This window comes from Semicossyphus pulcher, unplaced genomic scaffold, assembly GCF_022749685.1.
Source record: "Semicossyphus pulcher isolate SPU_LCO1_2020_fin unplaced genomic scaffold, fSemPul1.0.p SCAF_1, whole genome shotgun sequence".
Taxonomy (NCBI): domain Eukaryota; kingdom Metazoa; phylum Chordata; class Actinopteri; order Labriformes; family Labridae; genus Semicossyphus; species Semicossyphus pulcher.
The window spans coordinates 25,078,792-25,106,640 of NW_027211603.1; the positions used below are offsets into that span (position 1 = coordinate 25,078,792).

The 27,849-nt window shown below is 39.4% G+C and overlaps 2 protein-coding genes across 2 annotated transcripts; both read left to right on the forward strand.

The window, feature by feature from the left end:
- Positions 1 to 1,306: 1,306 nt before the first annotated feature.
- rnaset2 (ribonuclease T2) lies at positions 1,307 to 7,165 on the forward strand. Its single transcript, XM_069660347.1, has 9 exons — positions 1,307 to 1,418; positions 2,362 to 2,506; positions 3,442 to 3,491; positions 3,696 to 3,753; positions 3,993 to 4,057; positions 4,463 to 4,576; positions 5,453 to 5,498; positions 5,681 to 5,755; positions 5,916 to 7,165. Exons 2-9 carry the CDS (start codon positions 2,369 to 2,371, stop codon positions 6,114 to 6,116), a joined length of 747 nt encoding a protein of 248 aa, XP_069516448.1. The 5' UTR covers positions 1,307 to 1,418; positions 2,362 to 2,368; the 3' UTR covers positions 6,117 to 7,165.
- Positions 7,166 to 8,623: 1,458 nt separating this feature from the next.
- rps6ka2 (ribosomal protein S6 kinase, polypeptide 2) lies at positions 8,624 to 27,439 on the forward strand. The gene is made up of 22 exons (XM_069667011.1): positions 8,624 to 8,949; positions 11,879 to 11,995; positions 14,779 to 14,860; positions 15,713 to 15,793; positions 16,228 to 16,307; positions 16,828 to 16,934; positions 17,025 to 17,062; positions 17,157 to 17,299; positions 18,558 to 18,628; positions 19,011 to 19,099; positions 19,534 to 19,598; positions 21,637 to 21,739; positions 21,931 to 22,076; positions 22,408 to 22,530; positions 23,467 to 23,556; positions 23,650 to 23,808; positions 23,912 to 24,073; positions 24,202 to 24,278; positions 24,604 to 24,721; positions 24,828 to 24,884; positions 25,157 to 25,237; positions 25,536 to 27,439. The coding sequence occupies exons 1-22, from the start codon at positions 8,845 to 8,847 to the stop codon at positions 25,701 to 25,703; spliced, it is 2,262 nt and encodes a 753-aa protein (XP_069523112.1). The 5' UTR covers positions 8,624 to 8,844; the 3' UTR covers positions 25,704 to 27,439.
- The last annotated feature ends 410 nt before the right edge of the window (positions 27,440 to 27,849 follow it).

The window sequence follows — 27,849 nt, forward strand, 5'->3', positions numbered from 1 at the left end:
GGGTAATGACGTGGTGGTAAATCATCTTCAAAAATTAAAAATATATCTTACGTTTGGTTGTATGGTCAATCTGTTTCTTCCCTCAGAATATATTTGACAATTTGACTTTTCCAGGCACCTTTTGACATTGCACTCCCTGGGGATACAGCAAGATGAATTATTCTTTAATTTGAGTCTCCTTACTTGCCCAATTTAACACACGTCTTATAATGAGTCATTATTTAAAAGGGGCCCCTGGGCACTTGACATATTTAATAAGTTAGGCCTGTCGGATTAACTTTAAATTATGAATCGTTAGTGCGCAGCACTTTGCAAAGACAAAAGTCTGGACTTATATTTTTTCTTCAATCAAAGAAACATTAAGTAGATATGAAATACGTAAAGTTCAACTGTTTCTCTATTACAAGGATTTTTCTGACACGCATTTCTGCAAAAATTAATGTAAAACCAATTACTCATTTAGAAATCATAAGTGATTTTGACCTTGGTGTTACACTGACCGTGATCCGAGGCAATTTCACAGAAAATTTACTGTCTCTTTAACTGCAGAGGTTGTTCATTCTAGGTTTTGGAAATCTCTGTTTAAGTCACATGATTTATGTTGAGCTGGCATGAGGATGGCAGCTGGTCAAAAACTGCAGCAACTGCAAAGGTGTTAATGAACAGATTAACAATGTAGATATACAGTGAATACCTGTATTTAGTAAGTATAGTCTAACTGTTCATGTCCCTGTTGCAACTTTATTTATATTTTAAAACACTAGGCAAACACACACATTTAAAACCATGAGTAATTGTATTTGTGGTGTTTCTTGTTGTAGAGCCTTTTAACATTTCAGACAAATCCGTTAGTTACAAAAAATAAACTATTAGGCTACTAACAATGCAAATATTTTATAATTAATAATAATTTTCTTCAATTTTTCCTCAAAGTAATGTCTCCCTTGCATGGCATTGTAAAGGTTTATTAGTATTTATAACAATCCATTGTAACATGAAACAAAATGTGGCAAGGATTGGCTTAGAATGATCATTTAAACGTCTTAAGATTTAACTGTACACTGTGGAACAAGCTGTCAAGATAGGGGGCAACTGTATACTGTAAATCAGCGAACAAAGTTTCAAATCGCCGACCACAGTAGCCTATTTTTATTGCCAAACTAACCAAGTACCCACTGGGCAGCCGGTGGGGTCAGCACAATAAACCAAGCGTCCCATCTTAGCACGTGATGACGCATGACGTGTACGGCGTTCCTGATTGGCTGAGCAGACAGGCAGGTAGTAGAGCTGCAGCGGGACACAAACAACAGACTGTTCCCTAGCTCGCACTGTATCCTGAGTCACTAACCTTGTTAGACTGTTTTAATGATTCACAATACGGCGCACGGGTAACTTTGTTGCAACATATCCGGAACAAGGTAAGACACATTCGAACATTACATTTTTTGAAACAGCAATGTATTACTTCATAAAATCCGTTTACGAGGTCTGTTTGGGATTGCTCTCACTGAAAACTCGGTAGTTGAGCTGGCTAAAGTTCAACTTTCAACGGCCGTTGTTACTCCCGAGTTTTTAGAACTTAACGTTTGCACTAATTAAGAAACATGCTGTGGCTTTAAATTCAAGATTAAGAAAATAACTTAGACCACAGAGCGTGGTTATGTCGTGTGCCTGACAGTTGAATTCAAAGTTGCCCGTCAACATTTGTAAACTTCAGTTCTTGTTCAGTCTTCCTCGCTTTATCGACTACAACAGATCAGACATTGACTTAAAACGTCTTTTAAAACTGAACATGAAAGTTGTAACTCATCCTGTGTGTATTTCTGGACACCAAAGATTTTCCTTCGCCTGCTGCACTGTGAACTTAACTTCACTGCAATCTTAAGAGAGCTATGTTCAGGGGGAGTTCACACAATTGATGGGATTTATTGACTGCTTGCTAAACTAGCCCAGCAGGCTCTAGGCTTTAAATGCACTTTGTTACTGCCTGTGTATTTAAGGAAAAGATTGTTGGGTGGAAGGTTTTTGTTGATTACCCAATAAAGTTGTCACATGCAGTTTTTGTTGCCACACACTTCCCCTAAACAAAGCCACAACCTGTTGTCTGCAGTTACTGTGTGTATATGCAACATTTTTGTTTCTTGGTTATAATCTACAATTCTGTAATACACTTTTACAACAAAATCCATTATTATAAAAATGTATTGATAATGCAGGATTTTTTCTCAGACAAAAATGTTTAACCATACAACTCAACACCCTCGTCAAGGTTTTAATGTAGTTGTTTGAGGAACTTGTGGTTTTCATGATGTTCAACACTAAGCAGATGTTACATAAAAAGTCTATTATATTCTATCTTAGGTCAGACATGAGGCTCTGCGCTCCTCTCCTGCTCTGCCTGGCAGCAGCCCTGTCCTCTGCCTTTGTAACACATCATCATCATCATCAGCACAACATGTGGACCAAACTGATCCTGACCCACCACTGGCCAATCACCTTCTGTAGTGTGAGTTTCTTCCTGCCTTTTCTTTGTGTTCTTAAAAATCTTAACCCTTTTCCCAAGATGCATTAGGGTATTTGACATATCACACTGCATAGCACAGGTGTTAAAAAAATAATTCTTATTACTTATTGCCCAATAGCTGCTTTAATAACACAGAGACATCATCAATATTATTACGCCTGTGCTTAGCCAAAATCAAACGTCAGTCTACATCAAGTTAGGCTAGCCACTTATTAAAATGGGTTCTGTGTAACATTTGTAAACTGTAACTGTTAGTTTAGCCAATGTTGTAACAAAACGTTTTGTCTAACAATTATGATAAAAAGATTAAATACATAGTATCCTAGCCTTCTAATAATGCTCTGAATGTTTCCTTGATACTGTATTGCTAAGTCAACATTTAATCCTTATATATCATGTGATCTGTATATCTGACTCATGAGACTGGCTGTGTGACTTGGTTAACGCTGTGGTTGGATTAAGCAATCTTTAGTTCTCTCACTGAGAATGCAGTTTTAACCATTCCTGTCACACAATGCACACATCCCCTTTGTGTGCTTTTTGACTGCACCTTTTTAATTATTATATTGCCGTTTTTTACTTTTTGTTTTGCTTAATGATTAAACTTTCGTTCACGGAAGTTTCTATCAGGTAAATTGGGGAATGTTTTTCAGACATACCAATGACTGAGGTGATATAACATTTATTATACAGTAAATAGATCCTCAACTGCAAAGCAACAGAACTGCTGAAGTTCCCCTTTCCGCCCAGCAATGTGACATTCTTGGTGGAAAAAGGAAGAACTTTTCTATTTTAGTTGGCAGGCACGATAGATAGAGAGTATGCAAGACATACTGCATCTTTCAAGTGTCAGATAAGTATTGTGCTTATGTGTCCAGCTGGATTTAACAACACTTTTTTTAATATATACATTTCAGATGGAACACTGTAAGGCCAACATTAGCTACTGGACACTACATGGACTCTGGTATGTATGAGAACTGTGCTGTTTCGTTTGGCTCATAAAGTGTTCTTATTTATCAGTGTACCAGTAAGTGTTATTTAACTACATGTTGGGTGTAACTATTTTGGGTCAATGTTGTTTGGTCGTCATACATCTTTTTCTCTCTCTGCATGTGAGTTACACAGGGCGGGTGAGATATGTCATCATGTGAATCTTTCTTTTTTCCAGGCCAGATAAAGGGATCGACTGCAACTCATCCTGGCATTTCAACTCCTCTAATATAGAGGTACAACACAAATCTATTTATACTAGTGTAAAATTCAATCAAGTAATTCCTCATTGTTCTTCAATATGTAAAGATCTGTTGTTTTTTTATATACTGAGAAGGAACATAAGCATTCATCAGTTTAGAAATAATAAAAAACTTGATTCCTCAGAATATTTAGATAAAAAGATTATTTCAATCTAATCAAATTCAGAGACAAAACAAAAACATGACAATCTACTTTTTTGATCTTTTTTCAGGATCTGCTTCCAGACATGAGGAAGAGTTGGCCTGACTTGCTTAAACCCATGTCTGTTGAGTTCTGGTAATGCATCAGTCAATCCTTCCATTACTTCTGTCAGTCAATAAAACCTCACCTGGCCTAAATGACTACAAGCATTTCTTGATAATCTACTAAGTTATGGTGTGTAGTGCATTTCAGGCTTTAAAGAGGGATGACATATACTATAAAATGTTTTGTGCATTTATCCATTAGCTTTGATAGATTAGTTGTAAGTAAGCATACTACTCACAGTGATTGTTTGCCAGCTTTAGCTGCAGGATCATTTTCAGATATCTGCAACGTCTAGTCATAAAAAAATCATATAATTGTGGTTGATCTTACTTTAAATGGCCAAACTGAGATTGTAATAATCATGCAGTGTGTTACCTGTACATATATCTGACATGATAATATAACTTTCTGCCACCTGTTTGTCTGTTTCAACAGGAAGTATGAATGGCACAAACATGGAACATGTGCAGCCAGAGCAGATTCTCTGAATAGTCAACATAAGTACTTCAGCAAGGCATTGGAACTGTATCACAAATTGGATCTGGACAGGTACGGCACATACACACACATATTTCCTCTCTAAAACGATGACACATTTCTAGTTAATATTAGGCTTGTTCGAGATGACTGCCGGCTTGCCTCGATAACAGGCGAGAGTAGCCGACTGCAGTCAGAGGAGGAGTCATAAAGTGGGACACTTCGTTGCTGACAAGTTTGCTGCTCACCTCGTCAAGCATCTAAAATACCAACACCTCACTGTAAATTGAAGTGAATAAAGTCTTCATTTGTTGTTGTTATTATTATTATTATTATTATTATTATTATTAATATAGTTATTTTAATTTGATTTAATATTAAGTTCTCATTATATTTTAATCAGGACTTTTGATAGTTATTTCGATATAAACTTCATTGCATTTATGTTTATTAAGACAGCGTTCATGAGGAATGAGTAAAGCATTACATTGTGAAGGACAGTACTTTGATAAAACCGTCAGTTCATGAAGTTTAATGAATAATGATGAATAAGACAGAAGTCTCATCACTTCCTTGTGGGGAGTGTCAAGGCTTTTTTCAGCCAATAGGCGCTTCATTCAAACCAGAGCAAGTCGTTTCATATCATGCATGGAGTTGTGCAGTCGGTGGAGAGCAACTGCGGCGCCTGGCCCTGAAAACTGCGACCGCCTCGCTCCCGCGGGACTTCAAAGCCTCGCGCAGTCGGGTTTTCAGAGCAACAAAGTCGGACAACAATCTAACCGTAATGCAATATGCTTGGCAAGGCAGTGATGGATTCTGTGCAGGCCTCGCTCATCTCGAACAAGCCTATTGTCTCAATGTACCTTGTTCCTGTTTGCTTTCTTACTTGCTTACTTTATTTTCCTCTGAATAAAAGCAACGCCTCACTCTGTGTTTCTGTTTCTGTAGAATCCTGCGCAAGTTTAACATCATCCCTTCAGAAGACTACTACAAAGTAGGTCTATCCATGTTAAGCCTCAAATTATGGTATATTGAAACCTTATTTTGTGGTATATTTTTTATTATAAATTCTCAGAAAAGTGTAAATAACAATGTTTGGCATGAAAATGCTTGATAAGAGTAAGTTGGTAACCTCTCACTTTTGTTTTCTCTGTGCTTCAATGTTTCTCTCTCTAGTTATCACAAATTGAAGACGCCATAGAGAGCTTCTACAATGTAAAACCGAAGATCCAGTGTGCCCACGGATCAAGGGTATTCTTATTTTATTCAATTTATGAAATCATAATTCATAGTTTAATTTTTGTTATGTTTTATATAGGAATATTTAGGTGCATGTTTGATATCAGGTGTAGCTTTATTTAAGCGGTTTCACATGTCAGATTGTTAAATTGTATGTTTTTGTGTTTGACAGAGAGATGATGTCCAGGTTTTGGGCCAGATTGAGATCTGTTTCGACCCTGACTTCACCCTCATGGACTGTGAGAAACATTTTACCACAGAAATGTCTAAAGGACACGAGGACGTTCTCATGGATCCTGAGAGGCCATCTGGGTTCAGTGTGTGTCACGATGATATGCCAGTTTACTACCCACCTCTTTCAAAAAAGACATAATTGCTTAAAATTCAGCGCAACACACGCTACACTCCTATTTTCACACACTCAATCATGGTGTCTTTGTTTACCAATCAGCTGTACTGTACAACAACAATAGCCTTATTTTCTCAGGCTTAACAATGAACATCTTTGTTTAAATGATAATGCAAGTCAAAAATAGACTCAGGCTTTAGTCTGAAAACATTTTTGAACCGTGTGTAAATTCTATCTTTGAAACTTGAAGAAAAGTCACATTTAAGTGCAGTGTTCTTTTTATATCCAACATAATCAGGACTACCACCTAGTGCTTTAATGGGATTATGTCCCTTTCTGACCCTTTATAGTAGATCAGTCCGATGGTGCACGGCATGTTTTTTTCCACAGCTCAACAGGGGGGGCATCATGGGGAGTTCACGACAGGCAGGCAGACAGGCAGGCAGACAGGCAGCTTACTGTTCCTGTACCTTTTTGTCAAATGAGTGAAGCCTCATATCTTACTTGCAGACGTTGTTGTTGATTATACAGATTTCAATTGTTTTGACAGCCTTTGCTGCAAGGGCTATCATTTTGCTTTGCACTCATCTCTACTTCTTTCAGGCATTATAAACTAGTGATAGTTATCATTAGTAACCTTCTTATGTTTGCAAAGTACATATGACATTAATTAAAGTTGCCACAGGCGTGGTTAGGTCTGTGATTTTGATGCTGAGAGGCCTTTTAGACAATATTTGAGAGCTTAAATCAAATGGGCTTTACATTTTGTAGAAGAGTAAATCTCGAATTAAAAGGCTTGTTCCGAACAGATGTAGCAAATGTTTTCATAGACACTATTTCATCCCCAACAGATTTGTACAGTGATTTGTTTCTATTGGTTCTGTGTGGTTGTGTCTGTTTCTAAGTATAGATAAATCACTTTAGTGTAAGGTTAATTGTAATTACAGCTGCAGTGGAAAAATGCTGTGGTGTGAAATGACTGAAATGAACATTTGTACTGTCATTTTTTTTAATGCCAATAAACATTTAATATGTTGTTAATCTGCTCTCTATTCATCAGAGTTATTACATAAGACGTGATAATGATTAAAGTGTATCTATTGCATTTTTAATTTATTAAAGTGAACCTATAAATAGAACCTGGTGAATAAATATAGAAGGACCATTGTTTTAAAGTGGTTGTATTTCTACCTTTCTGTCCATGCACGTAGCATAGTCTAGTTATAGTTTTATATCTCAGCCTGCGTGTGTGTGTGTATGTGTCCAGATCTACTCGGTGAGTATGAATATTAATGTTATGATCCCCTTACAGAGCCATAATCCCACCGGGACAAAGACACCACTCCATAATCCTGAATCTCCTCCCACAACGCAGCGCTGCAGATTGACTAAACACATCTGATTACACTTTCAACAGTGCTGAAATGCCCTGAAACTGTGTGCCAACTATGCTCTAAATGTGGTCCAAATCCTGCAGAATACATGAAAACAGCACTATGAGCTCTGTTTTTAGAGACGTTCCAAGTTTGGGGATCACAGACTGAGTGTTTGAGGTGAACTAGCCTGGCTGAAGAATTAAAACCTTATTTTAGAGCCTATTTAATCTCAGACACTTGACACAGGTAGAGCAGAAGTCCTGATCAACCCTCTTCTTCCATCTAATAAAGCTCCCCCAATTTCTCCTACCCTTGGTCTCTAATGTCTCCCCTCGCTCTCTCTCTGGTTATGTAACACTGCAGTTGTGCAAAGCTGCTGATGTGACGGATCCTAGTACCTACACACACACACACTGACACCCGAGCCCAGTGATACACCAGACCATGCTGTACTCTCTGTGATTGCCGTCCTCGCTTGTCATCACAATTGATTGCTGTCCTCAAAATTGATTTCAGATTTTATGTCACTGAATCTGAGCCACAATGTTTTAAACATTCCTCTGCTGTTACGACTGTTTTGTAACTTGTTTAAATGTTTAATCATGTCTGTTTCTGTGTGTGATATTGGATGTCATATGGGAGCAAAAGAGAAGGGACACAGGAAAAGGGAGATGGAGAGAGGTAGCTGGGTTACACCATGTGACCTCGCCAGCTGTTGCTGTACGCTGGTGGGAGAAACAGGGAGGGAGGTGAGGAGCAGGAACAGGGGGCAGTGAGGGAGGGAGGGGTCGGGAGCTTGCCGGTACACAATGTGACTGGTGACAATCCCTTGTTCTGCAGAGAGAGTGAGAGAGAGAGAGAGAGAGAGGCCGCAGGGGATAACACACACACACACACACACACACACACACACACACGCTCAGGCAGTGATGTGAAGAGGGAGCTCACACACACCTCTCCTGATTCAGCGGAACAGATTTATTCGTCACCTCTCCCTGCAGACTCACGCAGCGAGCCTGCCGCAAAACAACACAATCCCAAAGCCGGCGGCACCTGCCCCTTCCGCCAACCCGCCCGTCTGTCTGCGTAGATTAACGGCTCTGTTACAACTCTGACTGCGTGCTCGCTGGCGTTCACTGCAGCTACGGAGGGGGGAACACGACAGGCTGAAACCCAGCAGAGAGACGAGCAGGGAATGCGAACGATGGAGAAACTAAGAAGCATCGACTGCGTTGAGGGCTGTCTGATGGATGAACTGCAGGACAAATAAATAACCAAGGAAGAAAAAAAAGCTCTCTTTCTGTGCGTCTACCTTAGGACCTCCTGCAAGGAGATGATCATCATTATGGGATAGATGCACAGGTCTGCCCATTGCCATGGATACCAGCACGCGAAAATTCACAGTGCGGAGATGGTTTTCTATCTACCTGAAGAACAAGGCAGCGAGGAACAAGAACAGCCAAGGCTTCTGTCAACTGGAGGTTAGTCACACTGTTTAGACACACAGCCAGGAGCAGAACAAACTTCTTATAACAAGACATTAGTACGAGTGTGTTAATCTGTGCTGTGCTGGAAGGGAGGGTTGCATTAAGGTTGCACCATGTGTGTTTGTGAGGACAAAGACAAAAACAAAACAGAAGCAGCCTCATGTCAACAGTAGATGAGGATGTGTGAAGAGTCTGTGAGCACATGCGGATGGGTGTGGGAGGAATGTGTGATATTTTGTGGAGGGGTTTAGGAGTCATTGCAGCATCTTTACAGCTGTTGCTCTGCCTGCCTGCCTGTCAAGAATTCAGAATTCAGAGGGGCAGAGAGACACACTGTGTTTTGACTAAGAGAGAGAGAGAGAAAGACAGGCTACATGGAAATGTAGTCAGACAGACAGAAACGCTAACAGGCAAACAAGCAGCCAAGCAGGCAGGTTGATGGATAAATGGGTGCAGACAGATTGATTCAGTGGACGGCCACAGCAGCAGTGGAGTTTCTATTTATAGCCCAAACAAGCCAGCAGGGAGGAGAGGGAGGCAGTATGCTGTTTGCAGCACATATACCTGTACGTTTGAGATATAAATAGAAACACACTCCCCCTCCCCTCTTGTCTTTGCTGTTGTGATTGGGGACTAAACAACATGTCAGGCCATCTACCTGTTTGTGTGACTGTTAGTCTTTCTGGCTGGAAAATGCCTGTCTGCTTGAGTTTGTTTACCTGCTCAGCTGACTCTCCATGTCTGTTTCGTCATGCCTTGATGCTCCATGTGGGGAAGTTCTCTTTTCGCTTCCTTCCCCTTCATGGGAAGGTCAGGGTTCAGGGTCAGCATCACAGAAGCTGGTGCACAGGCCTTTAACATGTTTCCATCGGCTTGATTACCGTCACCCCAGCTGCCCTGTTTGAAAAAATAAAACAGCAATAAAGCACTTAAAGCAAACTTATACTGCACAACTCTCTGTGGGCTGAAACTTACCAGCATGTCACGCTTAAGGCCACACCCCAATCAGTGACATCAGAGCAGGTGATTGCTTTAGAAAACTGTCAAAGACCTTTATCACCCAACATGCAGAAACCCCAACTCACATGCTCAGTGCTTGAAATACACACATCTCATATTGTTGATGTTTTACTGCTGTTTACTCTAATAGTCTTCATGCATGGTGTATTATCCACTTTGCATAATGTAATCATTATAATTTCATACAGTTCCACATAGTAGGATTTCAGCCTTAAATTATTTCACGCATTTGCGCAAACTGATGTGAAAATGGAGTCAAAGCAAGTGTAAAACATTGGGATGTAAATTCCTTTGACATCAGAGATTGTGCTATGTGGGCTTCAGGTCTGCACTGTTGCTATGCTGTCGTGTCGGCGGCAGTTGATATGCTGTCAGGTTTGTTTTCTCCCCTGTCTCACTGAGGATGAACAGGACGCTCTGCAGAGTTCTCCTCTTGTTCACAGGATCTATTTGTAAAAAAAAAACTCTCTATTTTAGTATTATTTCTATCACTGAACAACAAAAGGAAATGCAAAGTGGGTGAGATCATCTCACTTGTGTCCAATTTGAATCTATTTGCACGAGCGCAATGAATCCATAGTTTCTTCTATAAAATTCCTGATACAAGGGAAACTGCTCTGTTATAATTGGAAATATCTCTCCTGCTGGCAGTTTTTTTTCATTGCTGCAATAAAAATAAATCTCAAAGGCTGTATTTAAGGCCTAATAACTAGTTTTACTGCATGCTACCCATTAGGGTGCACTGTTACAGGAAACAAATGTGCTGTGTTAATGACACTCTGAAGAGATAGCATCAAAGAACTGCTGTCTCAGCAGTATCAGATCTCACAGTTAAACTATTTTTAGCTCCATGTGGAGCTTGTCCAAGAAATTATATTACAGTATAGTATTTTATTGTTTTTATTAGAAACATGTATTTTGTCTTGATTTATTTCTAACACGGGCTCAAAATGTCCTGAGAGTGGCAGAAACTTCGTCGATTACTCAACCAATATAGACCAGGAAGCACATTTAGCACAAAAAAACCATGAAAATTATCCATATGCTATGTAAATATCATAATACAATTAAATAATAGACAATAACCTTTTTAGATTTACCAACCCCTGTAAGTTTTTTATACTGGTTTAAAAGACAATGAAAGCTTCACAGAATTACAGTATATTGTCACACTGACCAGTCTAAAACATGCCTCAGGTTGGCACTTGATCATTTGCTTCACTAAGTGGACTGAATTGGCTGAACAAGGCATCTTACACTATGCATCACTGCCAGTGACATCAGCCCATAACTTAGCAGAAAAAACATACTGGTATGTAAACAACCAGTGTGTGTACGTTTGTATTTTTGTTATATTTGTTATATTTGTATTAATATGGATGTTAGATGGAGCTACACAGTGGTGCGGTGGTTAGTGCTGTCGCCACACAGCTAGAGGGTTCCTAGTTCGAACCCTGGTTTGGACGAAGTGGACATTTCTGTGTGGAGTTTGCATGTTCTCCCTGTGCATGCGTGGGTTCCCTCTGGTTCTCCTTTGGTTCATTGGTGACTCTAAATTGCCAGTAGGTGTAAATGTGAGTGTGAAAGATTGTCTGTCTCTATGTGTCAGCCCTGTGATTGACTGGCGATCAGTCCAGGGTGTACCCCGCCTCTCGCCCAATGACAGCTGGGATGGGCTACAGCCTCCCGCACCTTGAACAGGATAAGATGTATAGATAATGGGTGGATGGATGGATGTTACATGAATGAACAATAATTAATAACCTAGATGTAATTCACTCATCTCACTCATGTCTCACCCTTGAGACAAAAGTAATCACCCAATCCCCAATAATTTTTTTTGTTTTTTTCCTTTAATATGTGAATTAAATACTAATAGTAGCATGTGTCTCTCTTTTCTCAGGAGGACAGTATACTTAAGGAGATTGACATCAGCCACCATGTAAAGGAGGGTTGTGAGAAAGCAGACCCCTCTCAGTTCCAGCTGCTAAAGGTCCTCGGACAAGGCTCCTATGGAAAGGTACAAGATTCTCATTTTAAACACAACAGCTGAGATCTGAAAAACTCACACCACAATTCATGTGAAGAGAGAAAGCAGGATCTTTTAAATCCATTGGATCAGAGTGCTGGGTTCGGAATCCTGAGGAACACGAGAGATGAGTGTTGACAATACCACCCAAAAGATGAGCCAAGACACTTTGCCAAATGCTGACAGCTACATGCAGCAGGCTGTCCTTACTTCTGTCCTTACTTGTCCAGCTGGCCCAGTAGGTCATCACCAAGGCTAGCTGCTGCAGAGGGGCAGCACTTCTTCAGCTGCATTTAGTCTTTATCATATTCACATCACTTAGACCGTCTTTAAAAGGCAAATACAACAGTGTCACTAGAATATCTGGACTGCACACAAATACTATATGGTAACTGTAAGAGCTCTCTCATTTATTATTATGCTGCTATAATTACACAATAAAAATGAGCGTTGATACTACCAGCCAAAGGATAAGCATTGACACTCAGGCCCAATGCACAACTGTACTTACTTTCCCAGCTGGCCCAGGAGATCATCACATGGTGCCACAGAGCTGCAGCACTTCTTCATCTGCACTCAGTGTTTAAAATACTGACACTAATTTGATTGTCTGCAAAATCAGACTACAGCAGCGGCAGTATATCTGAGCTGCACACATGTGGCTGACAGTTATTGCACACTCATTCATTAACATGCTGCTCTAATAGCTTTCACTCCTCTGGGAAGTCTCTCCAGGAGAGTTTGGATCCTGCAGGGATTTGCTTCCATTCAGACACGAGAGCATTTAAGTCTAACATCTATGTCGATAAGGCCTGGCTCACAGTTAGCATTGAAATCCATCCTGAAGCTGTTGTAGCGGGGGTTAGTTCAGGGCTTTGTTCCATACAAAACTGCAAAACCATTTCTTTACGGGCAGAAAACAAGTATCCTCTATCCTGTTGCATAGGAATTAATTGGAACCAACTGCAAAAACTGACATAAAGTACTCATCAGTGTGTAGTACAGGTGTCCACATGTTTAGCATTATAGTTTGTATGTACTGTTAGTGCTTTGCAAGTCATTACTTGCTGATGATACTGTGGGTGAATAAATCTGATTATATGGAAGTCTATGACAAAATGACCCCACTTCTCAGTTGATTTCATACCTCAGTAAACATTTTTCTAGTGGGTTAATGGTCTCAATCACTGGTTTCTAGTCTTCTTCAATACAAGATGATGTTTATTTTGTAAATTATGGTTCCATTTAGAGAAAAATTGACAATCAAGCTGGGTATGCTTTAGGGCTTTAGTGCTGCACCAGGGTACAGATGTAACAATGAGTATTCACACTGTCTTCCAAATATGGTCACTTCTGGTTCAAAAGAAAAACAATATGGCAACAGCCAAAATGCCAAATTTGATGCTTTTGAACAGTAGTACACAAAACAATGGGTGACCTAACAGTGGCAATTTCCACTTCTTTTATGCAGTCTTTGTTTAATCTCAAATATGTGACCTTGATTTTGGATATCTGTATGTTGCCAACACCTGCTAGAAATGGATAACACCCAATTCAGAAAAATAACGGCCTTAGTGTTAACATAACGAAAATATATAATAAAAATATAACTAACCAAAAAAAAAAAAATACAATAAAAACTAAACTATAATGAAAACGAATGTCAACCAATGGCAGACCATGATGCCAACCTAGTCTGTTACGTTGCGTTCAAGAACAGCGTTGTTTTTGTACTTTACTTCTTACTTTCAATTGTGTTTTTTAAATGATAGTGTCTGACTAAACTGTCAGTGCTACTGTATAGTATATTGAAGGTCTGCATGGGGCAGTTATGTATGAGTAACAGTAAATGTTAGCGGGTAAACGCATTTTACAAAGCTACAGGCAGGCAGTCACGTGAGGCCAGGTTGTAAAGTTACTTTGTAATTAAGCTTTCTTCGCTAGGATGTTTACGTAGCTTGCTGTACACGCACTGTATTAGTATTTGGCAAGTATATCAAAGCTGTTGTGTGTCTCACAGTTAAGCATTACTTGTGTGAAAATGAAAAGTGATGTTAACTGGCACTCACCTCAGCTTGGTTGTGGACAAACTTCAGGTGAGGATGTGTCTAACATTTGAGGAGTAAAGCAAGTAGCGTAGCGTTACCAGGTGCGCATGCTCTTAAAAACAGTGCAGTCGTTGAAGACGTTTTTTTAGGACTTTTACTTAAAAACAGCAAAACCATACTGTGAAAATACTCCACTACAGGTAAAAGTCCTGCATCCAAAAGTAAAGTAAAAATGAGTTCGTATAATATAACAAATTGTACTTTTTAAATATAAGTAAAAGTTCTGATTATCTTGATTAATATTACTGGTGTAATAATATGTTGCATTGCACTGCTCTAGTTGTAACGTGCTAATTTGAACTACTGTGTTGGGCTTTGCTTTCCAAGAAATCAAAGTCTTATGTGAGACACACTTTTTTAAAAAGTAACTAATAACCTAAGCTGTTGGACAAACTAGTAATTGTTTAATGTAATGTAAAATCTAAATACTTAAGTTGTACAAGTCCCTTGAGAGTGTACAGTACATTACTTGAGTTAATGCACTCGTTACATCCCACCACAGCTGCTGTGTATTACTGCAAACAGTTTTTACTGTTCTAAATAATATAACCATTATTACTTAGTTTCCATCTAACTCCTGAAGGTCTCTTGTAATGTTGAAACTAGTGTTTTAGCTGTGCTGATGAAAATGATGGATGGTGATGATGAGGATGATGTTGTTTTCAGGTGTTTCTGGTGAGAAAGATCAGAGGAGTGGACAGAGGACAGCTATATGCAATGAAGGTCCTGAAGAAAGCCACACTGAAAGGTAAATATGAAAAGCTCAAATACAAGATGTAGTGAGTTAAACTGCTAATACTTTAACAAATCTACCCAGTTGCCTCATTAGTTAACAGATATATTATAAAATAATAATATATAAAAATATTTTAATATTGCCTTACATTGGGAGGCATCGCTTTAAGGTGAAAAATATCACAAACACAAAGTAGATTCTAAAGAGGATGTCTCTAATGGATCTAATGCCAGTGTCAAGTACTTGTAAACAGTGTGGTGTAACATGCATCCAGAAATGGAATCAAATACTGAATCTTGATTGAGGCACACTACACTGCAATAACAACTTTGTTTTGTTTTGTGTCCCTGAGTGGAAATGTACAAAGATTAACAGCGGTTATGCACAGGAAAGATAAGAGATATGTGATTGTCTCAGATTGCCCTACATTCAGGAGGATTGAGGGTAAAAGAGGTTAGTTCGTACTTGTGAAACAGATAAACTGTTTTTGCGTCAAATGGGATTATTGTAAACGAGGATGTACCGTGAAGTGAGATGCCATGTGCTGATTTAGTATCTTTGTACAAGCTTTAATCCTCTTAACCTGCACCCCTGGAATTTAAATAGTTATGGTTTCAATCCGTCGAGGAGACAGATGCTGCAATAACGCTGTTCGTGCTGCTGTTTCCAGTGCACATCAATCAGCAGCAGCAGCAGGGGATGGGTCTAATTCAGTTTACACTTTTAATCAAGTAAATGCTGTTTCAGCCTACAGAAAACCTACTCACGTTATTAGAGGCGTGTACTGATTTATGCAGGCTGATATAAATAACTGAACATTATGTTATTAAACTAATTTCTCTTGCCTCATTATCTCCTTCTCAGTTCGCGATCGCGTGCGGTCGAAGATGGAAAGAGACATCCTGGCAGAAGTGAACCATCCATTTATAGTTAAACTGCACTATGGTAAGTCTGGCTGTCTGACAGACTTATTTTAAGAGTTGATTTGAAACATTTCCCTTGAAATCCCTGTGAGTTCCCACAATAAAAAGCAGTTCCTTTTTTTTATACAACAGTTAAGTGGAGGCTGAGCGTTGTCGTGCAAAAATGACCCTTTTATTGCAGCCCTCTGGCTTCACATTTACAATAGGTTTGTGTTCAGACTCTACTTTTGGAGCTGTTCCCTAAGCTTATTACTCACTGGGAGTTGTTCTTATTATATTGTTATTGATCAGCTACAATTAAAAAGGGAAAACTATTCAGCAATGAGTGTTTAAAATGCAATGATGCTGATTTTGTCCTTCACCTGTACCCTGCTTATGTTGCACAAAATACACTTTTTCTACCATGTAGCCTCAGTATGTGTTGTATAACTCCTCTGTATGTGTGTGTGTGTGTAGCCTTTCAGACAGAGGGGAAGCTGTATCTTATCCTTGACTTTCTCAGAGGAGGAGATCTTTTCACTCGTCTGTCTAAAGAGGTAGGCGCTTGCTCCCGATTGGCTCCCTGTCTCTTCATCTTTAATCTCCACCAATAAAATTACACGGTGTTACTTTTCAAGGTCTCCTGTGGGCTTTATGAAACCAGGGCTGCTGGGACTCAATACATATGTCGTTATTCTCCTTGTGAATGTTGTAGATGGGAACCTGGTGTCTGTTACTTTAATGCTGATGCTTTATTGGTAAATAAAGAAATAAATAAAGAATGCAACCACAGGTTTGTTGGTTTGCTGGATACATTTTAAAAAGATGTGTAGTTATATTTTATTTCTCAATTTACAACCAAAAATCTAAATCAATCATTATTGTTGCAGCAGTGGGAGACTATTTAAAAAACAAGGCGTGGTGTTGTGTTGTGGTGATTTAGAGTCCAATGCGAACATAAGCCATAATAATAATTTGATGATTTTTTGCATATTTCTGTCCCATGTGAATTAAGTTGCATTGTTGTTTTATTATCAGGTATTACCTTGTAAAATGACAAGGCTTGTTTCCTTTCAGGTCATGTTTACAGAAGAGGATGTGAAGTTTTACCTGGCAGAGTTGGCTCTGGCCTTGGACCATCTACACAGCCTGGGGATCATCTACAGGGACCTCAAACCTGAAAAGTACTACCTCATACAGGCTCCCTCTTCTGTATCCATATATTTAACCAACTGATCTTTAACGTGGATTTTAATGCTAATTTTCCCCAACAGTATTCTTCTGGATGAAGAAGGACACATAAAGATAACAGGTCAGTGCATTCAACTGCAAACAAACCCCTGTCTTTAGGGATCTTTTACTTTCTGCTAACCTTGTTCTGACCTCCTTCTGCCTCCCTGTTTCAGACTTTGGATTGAGTAAGGAGGCCATCGACCATGACAAAAGAGCATATTCTTTCTGTGGGACGATAGAGTACATGGCTCCAGAGGTGGTGAACAGGAGGGGACATACACAAAGTGCGGACTGGTGGTCATTTGGGGTACTTATGGTAAGAACCATCGAATCTTAAACGGCCTCTTTTAGCTTCTTGTGATCTGAGCACATCGTCCCTTTTTCTACAGACTCACAGGTTTTGTCTGATCATGTTTTCAAAAACAGCCGACATAAATTAACTGTTTCTTATGAGCCAAGGACTCAGCTCTTAGATAATGAGCCAGTGTACTGGTTTTTAATTTGGCTTTCTTCTCGCAGTAAAGCTGCTTAATTACCATATCTGGCAGATTAGGTCCCGTCACTTTCAGTAATCGTGCATCTGCTGGATTTTGCTTGTTTTGTTAGGCTGGTGGCTTATTTGACTAATACTCAAAAAGGAGGTTACATTCACTGACGGCTGGCAGCCACATCAGGGCACCCGGGAAAGGCATCAGCCCTATCTGACCTTGGCTATTAATAGAAAGAATTAAAGCAAACAAGCAATAGCCTAGCTTTTCTAAATACTCCCTCTGGACTTTGGACAGACTTCGGAAAAACGTCAGTTGTATAAGGAGCCTATTTCTTTTTATTAATTAAAGCCATGTGGAAAACAGTAGCTTACACAGCTGTGGAACCTGATAGGTGCATGTGATGGTCGAGATGATCACCATGAAAACAGAGCAAAACTTCCAGCTTTACAAATAAAGTAGTCCTCTTATATAGTATGGGCATAAACAACAAATTGTGTTTAAGCAACTTACTTTGTTCTGTTTTTATAAATCAAAGCAACACTTGAAAAAGATCCATAACTGATGATCATGAGTGCTTTATGATCTATTACTGAATCAACTCATATCTCTGCTGGATTTTGTCTTTGACTATCACTGCTGTGAAAATAGGACTCTCTGTTCATGAGTAGTGGTGTTGGTCAGGTTCAGGGTGTTGCGAGACATTAAGGTGTATACAACTTTCCCTGAAGTTATTCTGAGAGGTCACTGAAGTTGATTAAGGGCACAGATAAAAATTCCTCTAATTATAACATGTTGAGTATTTTTTTTTAATTATGACAGTGCACATGAATCAACCTATCAGAAATATGCTTCAAAGTAAATATGCCGGAATTAGCACAAAAGCTACATTTCATGTTAGTTTTGTGCCTACCAGCAACATATATATTACGAAAACAGGCCGACAGTGGGATGTTATGTTTCTAAAAGTTAGTCTAATCAGTCACAAGAAAGTCTTGTTCACAACAACTAAACAATCCACATCTGTGTTACCTTCCACTGGTCACCTACAATGTGCTCTGACATTTGTTATCTTCTGTATTCCAGTTTGAGATGCTGACAGGATCGTTACCATTCCAAGGAAAAGATCGGAAAGAGACAATGGCGCTTATTCTAAAGTAAGAACAAGACTATTTTCACTTTTTGTTGTTTTCCTTAAATAGTTCTAACTATGACCGACTACTAGTGTTCTCTGTATCTATTATTTTAAGCGCTGTTATCATAGGCAAATTTTTAACACTGTCAATTCGTCGTCATATGCTGCATGTGCAGGATGTTATTGTAATTTGGATTTCTGATTGATTTCTGCTTTCCCTGTAAGAATGCATATCTTGTCTCATAGGCCTTTAAGTACTACTTATGGGAATCTTTAATTATCAATCTCAGAATTTCCAGCTATAACTATGGGAACAGAACAGTAAAGTTTTTACAGTAAAAGTTAAACTAGTAATAACAAACATCTGTGCATGCATGAACCTGTGCATTGTCTTGTCTCTGCAGGGCTAAGCTGGGAATGCCTCAGTTCCTCAGTCCTGAAGTGCAGAGCTTATTAAGAGCACTCTTCAAGAGGAACCCTGCTAATCGACTAGGTAGTGTTTACAAAAAACCTTGCACATAAGCAGATATGTTTTCAGACTGATTGTAGTGCCGCTTTGGATCACCTGTTATTGAGCTCAGTTCTTACCTGGAGGAATGCAAAAAGTAAGAGGCATGAGATACTTCACACAGTCCTGGTCTGCTGATGCTATTTAACGTCATCCAGCTGTGGGAGAATAAATATTCTGTAAATCATGACTGTTCATAGCCAGCTTGTGCTAATGTAACTTTAACAATCACTAGCCTGGAGCCACAGCAAGATTTTCTCAGCTTCCACAGTCTTCATATAGTATGTAAATAATGTTAAACAATACCATTTATATCACCAATGTCCAGGCAGCCAGACCATATGGAGATCCATTAGGAATTTGGCAGCGAACATAATAGACTTATTCTGTCAATTTGTCTCAATCTGTGCGACCAATAGGAGCCGGACCGGAGGGAGTGGAAGAAATAAAGAGACACCGCTTCTTTGCCTCGATAGACTGGACTGTGAGTACAATCTTTTATGTGTACAAAAGTTTAAGATGTGAAATGCTGTTGTTTTTTCAGACTACTTGTCTGGTTGAATTTAAAAACAAATCTGAGTCACATTGGACTGTAGAAGTTGCATGATGTCATTGAAAACCTGCAGCTGTTCACACACTACACACAATCACGACTCATTAAACATCTTCAGCAGGAGGTTTTTACTTAGCGGCAAAATCCCTAACTTTGCTTTTCCTGCTGCCATTCTTGCCAAACTTTATAGTAATTAATCCTCTTATCTATAATAGGCTTTCTCACAGGAAGTTTGCTCATGCATAAATGTTCTGGTTACACACATTACCTGTGCTATCATGATCTAACCTTGACATCCACTCCTCAGACGTGCTCTGAGTTAAATGGGATCATTCTTTCAGCAGCAAACACTCTTTTGTTTTAAGTCGCCCGTCAAACATCAGTGAGTGTCACTCTGAAACTCTGTTTGTTTCTGGCAAACTTGAGTGCTATTCTTGCAGCCTTCCCTGAATAAATGCAGGTTAAGAAGAAACCCTGTCACACAGTTTCCAATGAAAAGAAAGTCTTATGTTTAGATTTACTGACGTGAACACCAGCGAGACTGTTGACTCTGAATCTCAGCAAAGTAATCGCTGATTTATTGTTTTATTGAGTGAAAAACAGCATATTTTTCATTTCTTTTGACTGTTGCGCCCATTGCTTTCAGATTGTCATAGGTCATGTGACATTTGTTTATCCAGTGTTGTTAGAAGTGACCCTGTAATTTCAGTACTCACAACAAAATCCACTATTATAGTCTTTGCCTGCCCACTAATCTCAGCCCTCACCCTGCTCTCACTGTTACTCCTCACTCCTGTGCTAACTACTCGCCACTACATTGTCCGTTTACAGATGGTGCTTTTAAGGCTTGATATGGCAAGCTAACAATAAGAGGCCTCCACACTGTGTTAATTAAATCAGGCAAAACGCTTCCTCTGCTGTCCATCAGGATCTTATTGACTTTTCTCATCAAATATCCTGATCTTTCAGGAGATTCTCTCATAAAGCCTGACTGAAGAAAGACAAAAATCTCCATCCTCACCTTCTCATCAGCCATGCATCACAGTTAGTATTAACTGCAAATCAAATAGCAGATAAAAGTGTGTACAGTATATCTGACAACAGTCCCTCCAACATTTTTTTTCCAAATGCGGGTGGCTTCTGTCACAGTTATTTGATATGAAACCCATCCGGACTGTTCAAAACAGGGAATGACTGCTGTTGCGAGGGTGACACCTGCAGGCCACGCTCAGTAATACATTTAGGTAAAATAAAAAACAGCATAAGCATACTACGTGTTCATCAAATCACATCTTTTATATAAATTCGATTTTGTAATGATCTTTGAGCTATTGAAAAACATTATTTTCAATATGATTTGTATATAGTTCCAGTTTGGACATAGCGGGTCTTTCTGTGTGGAGTTTGCATGTTCTCCCCGTGCATGTGTGGGTTCCCTCCGGGTACTCCCACAGTCCAAACACATGCTCGTTAGGTTCATTGGTGACTCTAAAATTTCCTGTAGGTGTGAATGTGAGTGTGAAAGGTTGTCTGTCTTTATGTGTCAGCCCTGCGATTGACTGGTGATCAGTACAGTGTACCCCGCCTCTCGCCCAATGACAGCTGGGATAGGCTCCAGCCTCCCACAACCCTGAACAGGATAAGCGGTACAGATAATGGATGGATGGATGATTGGATATGCATTACCTTTACTTTATTCTCCTTTTTCCCAAGTGTCTCTATTCTCTGCCCTCCTCATTAAGTTCCAAGATCCATCTTTGCCACTGCTGACTTACCTGTTGTGGAACTCAACCTTTCATTGTTCTCACTGGGGCCATAAGAATTAAAAACAGCGATTCAATGAAAAGTGTTGTGTTCATACTTTTCACTATCTAACTATAACATGTATCTATTGTGAGTTTGCTCCAGTTTAGTGGTAAAAGCAGCTGTTGCTAATAGGAGCTGATATTTGTGTCGTTGTTTTTTATAGAGGTTGTACAAGAAGGAAACCAGGCCTCCGTTCAAACCCACAGTTGGAAGACCTGAAGACACTTTCCATTTTGACCCGGAGTTCACATCCAGAACACCCACAGGTGATAAAACATACAAACACACACAAACATACACCTATATTGATATTTTAACACGTGTGTGTCAATAGAACAAGACATTTACTGAATACACGTATCAAGTGGTTGTTACAGCTGCATTTTGACTGATATATTATTATGTATTAGTCGTATTGAATGCTCATGGTTGTATCTTTGTGTCTTTGCCCATCCAGATTCTCCTGGCATCCCTCCGAGCGCAAACACGCACCAGTTGTTTCGAGGTTTCAGCTTTGTTGCACAGAATCAGAATCCAGAGTCCAGTGTTGCTACTGTGGCACCTTCTCGTCAGGAGCTGAGCAACATTAATCCGATTGCACAGGTAGACATCTTTAAGCACACAGCTGACACCCTCACTCCAAATGTAATCAAGTGATTCACCCGCACACTGATTGGATAATAAATGAACTATGTAAATCTGAACTTATCACTTTTATGAGTCAACTGATTGAATAATTAAGAGACTGGACATTTAATGGGCTGACCTTTCCCAACACTACCCTCATAAATCACTGTCAGCTATATTACTACATTAAATGACTGCTGAGGAAAGCAATTATTATTCTGCAAACTTATATATGACTGTGACACATCTGACTATGACAGATGTTTGCAATATTGGAAAAACGTGTGTGTGTCTGTGTCCCCTACAGCATCTCCGTGGTGATGTGGCCTTCAGTGATGTTTATGAGCTCAAGGAGGAAGTCGGACAGACGGCGGCCTCTGTCTACAGAAGATGTCTGCACAGAGTTACAGCTGTGGAGTATTCAGCGAAGGTAGTGAACATGAGGGCTTTATAGGATATTATTAAGATAAACAACGAAAGACTTTTTACAGATTTCAGGTACAAAAGGTTTTGCAATTGCTCCGTCAGATTGCTTCAGCTTGAAGCCATGAAACAAGCAGTAATGGCTGCAACATATCCTGATCTGAGTGTGTCCACTTTAGAGCTTGTTTTTGTCCCTGACAGGCTCACTTTTATTCTGTCTTATCTTAAGTGTCTGACAAAATAACAGAACTGATCCGGACAGAGATAGACCTTTTAGTGTGTCTTCACTGCTCTCCTTATAACCACCAGACTTTATTGACAAAAGCAGTAATTTAACCTTGCAGAACCCGAGAGCTGCTTGTCTACTGCTGCTTTAACTTGTTTGTTTGGGTCACTGTTTGATATCATTACTGTTTTAAAAAGTTAGTTCAGATATAAAACAACATTATTTGAATACAAAATAACACAAACAAAATAACAGATTTTGGCAGTGGTCAAAAATCAACTCCCTTGTTCAGCCGGTAAAATCAATGTTTTTGTTAATGGAGTCTGGTGACCTAGAAGAGAGCGATGTCACAGCTGTTTCTGGTTTTAAAAATAGCATCTTACTCTGTAACAAAGAGTTCTAGTTATGTAAATTATGTTGGGGAAAAAAGGGCCAGGGTTAAAAATATCAGAATTACCATTTAACATTACAATATAAACAAGGCATTTTAAAGCATTAGAGTTCTTGTCCTGGCATATCCAAGCTTGCCAAACCTCAAACACGCTTCTAAAATCCAAGCTACAAAATGTAAATGTAGAAATTAAATATGAATAAGGTGGGCGATGGATGTATTGTGGGAAAAGGCTGCACCCAAGCAACAGCCTTTGTGCATCCTCTCCATGTCTATTTAGAGAGAAGTACAAATGAATAACAAACCCTGTGTTGTTCCTGTTTCAGGTCATTGAGAGAGCGAGGAAAGATCCAGCAGAAGAGATCGAGATTTTGTTAAGATACGGACAGCATACAAATATTGTTACTCTGAAGGATGTAAGTGTTAAAGCCCTACTAAAATGACAAGCAGAGCTTCTTCAGCTTTTTCAGTTTTTAATAAGCCAGGCGTGCGTGTGCTCTTGCCTTTAGGTGTTCGACGACGGCCAGTTTGTCTACCTGGTTCAGGATTTAATCAGAGGCGACGAGCTGCTGGACAGAGCTCTGACTGTGCCAAACTTCACAGAGAGAGATGCGTCAGACATCATCTGCATGCTGACCAAGACTGTGGAGTATTTACACTCACAGGGGGTAAGACGGAGATCTGTTGAAACCCTTGATTTCCTTTGAGACAACTGCAGAAAAATCACTAAACGTGTGCGTTTTCGACTGTGTGTGTCTTTTCCCTCTTTAGGTTGTGCATCGAGACCTGAAGCCGAGTAACATTCGCTATTCTGACGACAGTGGACTCCCAGAAAGCATCAGGATCTGTGATTTTGGTTTTGCCAAACAACTCAGGGCAGAGAATGGCTTACTGATGATCCCCTGTTACACAGCTACGTTCATGGCTCCTGAGGTAATCATAAAAACAAGTCTGTAATATATCACCAAAACTTGACATAGCTTTCAAAAACACACACAGTAACTGATGCCACCATGCACTATTGAAAAGCCTGCTTCATGCGTGTGTTTGTGTGTGTGCAGGTCCTGAGGAAGCAAGGTTATGATGCAGCCTGTGACATCTGGAGTCTGGGGATCCTGCTCTACACCATGATCGCAGGGTCAGTTTAAAGTTTCAAAGTGTTTAAAAGGTGTAAATGGTTCAGTTATAAGTGATTAAACTGCATCTACAGCTCCCCCTGCTGCTATAAACAGGATGTGTTTTAAATACACTCCACCTAGTGAAATAACAATAAGAGACAACATATTTTACCCCTGTCACATCAATGGTTATTACTTTTTACCTTCTCTTCAAGGGGATTTTATTGTCTCTAGATTCAATAATATCAGTGGTTTTATTTCAGTTGTAGGTTTTATAAGGTTCTCTATCGTCTGATTAAACCTCTGTTGACTTGCTTTCTGTAAATCTTTATTTTTATTGTCCAGTTTCAGCCCGTTTGCCAGCAGCTCTGAGGACACAGCAGAGGAAATTCTGGCTAAAATCGGCAGCGGGAAATTCATCATCACAGGAGGGAACTGGGACCTGGTGTCAGATGCTGCAAAGGTTAATTTACTTTATTTTATGGGACCTATATACACACACAAAAATTAAATGGTTGTTATATCACAGTGTATCTAAATATACTAATATCACTTGGCTTTGTCTGCAGGACATAGTGATCAAAATGCTTCATGTGGACCCTCATCAGCGCCTGACCGCCCCCCAGGTAGGTCCATACTGTGACTTTATATGAGTTAGTAGGCTATAGGTACTATTCTTTGTGCTAATAGGTTTATCATTTGCACTACAAACATTATTAAATGCACCAAAGATACACATTTTTTTTTATTTAATCAAGTAATCATTTGACACACAGCACAGTATTTACTTATCCCACACATACATATGTTCCCTCATAATAAAGTCAGACTATTGTACATTGTATTTTGTATTTAAGCCTTCTGTAATGCAGTTTTATCCCTGTATGTGGTTCTTTAGGTTCTCCGTCACCCCTGGATTGTAGACAAAGACCAGCTCTCTGATAAAGCTCTCACCAGACAAGATGCACTGACTGTCAAGGTGCAGTATAAATTATACAGTACATTTCATTCATACATCAGACCAAATACCTGTTATTTTCAGATGCTCAGTGTTTCTGTGTGTTCTGAGTTACGTCCTAATTGTAAGAGCACAAGAGATGTTTATAATTGTTTTTTTTTTTTTTGTGCGCCTTGAATCCATGTAGTGAGGATGTGTTCGAGTTTTAAAATGTTCAGCTGTCAGTCCACTAGGGGGCACTGTTTGCTCATAATTTAGCTGTTGGACGGATTAGGCAAGAATTCATATGGTAAAATGTATTCTGCTTTTGTTCCACCAGGGGGCACTGTCTGCCACGTACTCCGCTCTGAGGCGCTGCGCCCCTGCTCCGCTCCTGGAGCCGGTTCAGTCCTCCAGCCTGGCTCAGAGGAGAGGGATGAAGAAACTTGGGAGTCCCAAAGGTGGTTCTGACCTTAAAGAAAAGGAGCAGCCTTTACTATCCAAATGAATCTCAAGAGATATGAAACGTACTCCCACATTATCAACAATATAGTCTTTTTGCACAAGCACAAACCATGTTTCAAAGTTTAACACTGGTATCAGCATTAGCTGTCTCAATTCAAAGTGTACATTTAAAACACATCTTATACTGTGAAATAATATTTAGTATGCGCACATGCACATGACATGTGACTGTAAAATTGATCAACTGTGAATTGCTGGACGACTTGACAATTATTGGCGTAAAATCAACCATTTTTCATCCTGAACATAGAGGGTTTAATTAATTAAAGTTCCTATTTACATAACAAGCTTAACTTGATAGTTACCCTAGTGTAAAAAAAAAAGTAATCATTTAACTGTAATTTGACAACAATAATATTTCTCATAGTGGCTATGTAACATTGCAAGAAAGTAGGCTGATCTGATGTTCAGAGCAAACACATGGACATTTACTTCTTTACGGTCCTGCATGCTGAATACGATTAGAGCTTCAGTACATCACACACGGACTAAATATTTCCCACTTTGATGAACATCTATAGAAGCTCCAGCAGCCGATAATGAAACTAATCACCAAAAAGTCTAATCACCAAAATCAGAAAGAGCTGTATTCAGTGCCACAAACGGCACGCCAAGTAGTGTTTACTGTCATTTTCAGCACACACATACACGTCTTCCACTTTCATTACTCTCGCATTTATACAACATTAGAGATATAGCAGAAGATCTATTTAAATGGGGCACTGTCATTCAGATTATGATGTTTCCTCCTGTCAGAGTTATGCATGTTAGAGATGTAAATATTCTACCAAAGGGAATTATACATTATGTTAACAATGCCATTGAAGTCTTATTGTTCATAATACTTTACTGTACGAATTGCTGTCTTCCATAAGTGCAGCCTTTCTTGTTAAATGTATGGAGGTAGTCATGTTGAACGTAGTTTGTTGTTTTGTCATTACATATTAAAAATGTACTTTAGCTTCAGAGTAAACACAGAGGCAGGGCCGTCTGAAGAGCATCATGTTGCTTTTTGGTAAATGTCCCCGTCATAGCAGAACTCTGCAGCTTATGCTAGTTTGTGTTAGCTCATGTGATAGCTCATGTGTTCGAGTGTGTGAAGTTGCCGTCAGTGGACCTCTGTTTGCTGTTAGTGTGTGAAAGCTTACATGTTTGAGGAGCGCTGTGTCAGAGGATTGTACATACTGCCTACTACTGCTGCCCTAACTGTATCTAATAAGTTGTACAATCGCAAATACGAGGTAAGACTGAACAGGGTGTTTGTAGATACGACTAGCACACTGTGTGTTGTACAGTTTAGGATTGTAGATTTATGACGCTCTTAAATTCATACAAATACTTACTGGTCAAACTAAACATGATGTGATGTGTAACCCACTGTAGCAGAGATACAGTAATTCTGTAAATACAATGTTTCCTGATAACAGACTGTATGTGTTGTGATGCAGAGGACGGATGCAGATGTTTAAAGGTGTAAATACTGTTAATTACTTAGACTGTATATATTGTCACGCTAAACATCCAGAGAAGAGGTTACATTGTATATAAATGTGTTGCACAGTTTCAGGCTGTAAATACTGTGTTTGCAGATAATATATTGAGATTGTACATATTATATTGTGTGGTGCATCCATTGCTCAGAGTGTACATACTGTCTATACCTGGCCAATCATTCAGTTTATTGGCTACAATGCCAAAGTTTTACAAATAAAGGAAAAGAACGGAAACAGCATTGGAAATCAGAGGATTTATTTTATCCAGCAGTCACATTTATGTTCTAACATGTGCAATCATTTAATTACTTGATCTTTTACCGAGAAGAGTGTGTCACAAATTAAGCATTTCAAAATAACAACAGGGCTTTTTCACAGCAAACATTTGGACTAATCACACAGCACAAACTAGTAACACTAACATATTTCAGTCAGACGTTTGTTACAGTTTGAAATGTGTATCGCAGCAGCTCCGAGATAACATCTTAAACCCCTCAGGCCGGAGCCTGTAGGTGGATGCTGGGGTTGGGGTTGTGCGCTGTACTGGTGCCGAGCAGCGGTGGTAATAACTTGCAGAATCTTGCAGCTTAAATAGAGCGCCGAAAGTGTTTGTCAGGTGATTGTGGAGAGTGACGC

What these genes read in the sequence shown, in the direction of transcription:
- rnaset2 (XM_069660347.1), top strand. Translation starts at nt 2,369, where the DNA reads ATGAGGCTCTGCGCTCCTCTCCTGCTCTGCCTGGCAGCAGCCCTGTCC. An exon ending in CACAAATTGGATCTGGACAG is followed by an intron (nt 4,577 to 5,452) that starts GTACGGCACATA and finishes CTGTTTCTGTAG; the next exon opens with AATCCTGCGCAAGTTTAACA. An exon ending in CTTCAGAAGACTACTACAAA is followed by an intron (nt 5,499 to 5,680) that starts GTAGGTCTATCC and finishes TTCTCTCTCTAG; the next exon opens with TTATCACAAATTGAAGACGC.
- rps6ka2 (XM_069667011.1), top strand. Translation starts at nt 8,845, where the DNA reads ATGGATACCAGCACGCGAAAATTCACAGTGCGGAGATGGTTTTCTATC. An exon ending in AGGGACCTCAAACCTGAAAA is followed by an intron (nt 16,935 to 17,024) that starts GTACTACCTCAT and finishes TTTCCCCAACAG; the next exon opens with TATTCTTCTGGATGAAGAAG. An exon ending in AAGATGCACTGACTGTCAAG is followed by an intron (nt 25,238 to 25,535) that starts GTGCAGTATAAA and finishes TTGTTCCACCAG; the next exon opens with GGGGCACTGTCTGCCACGTA.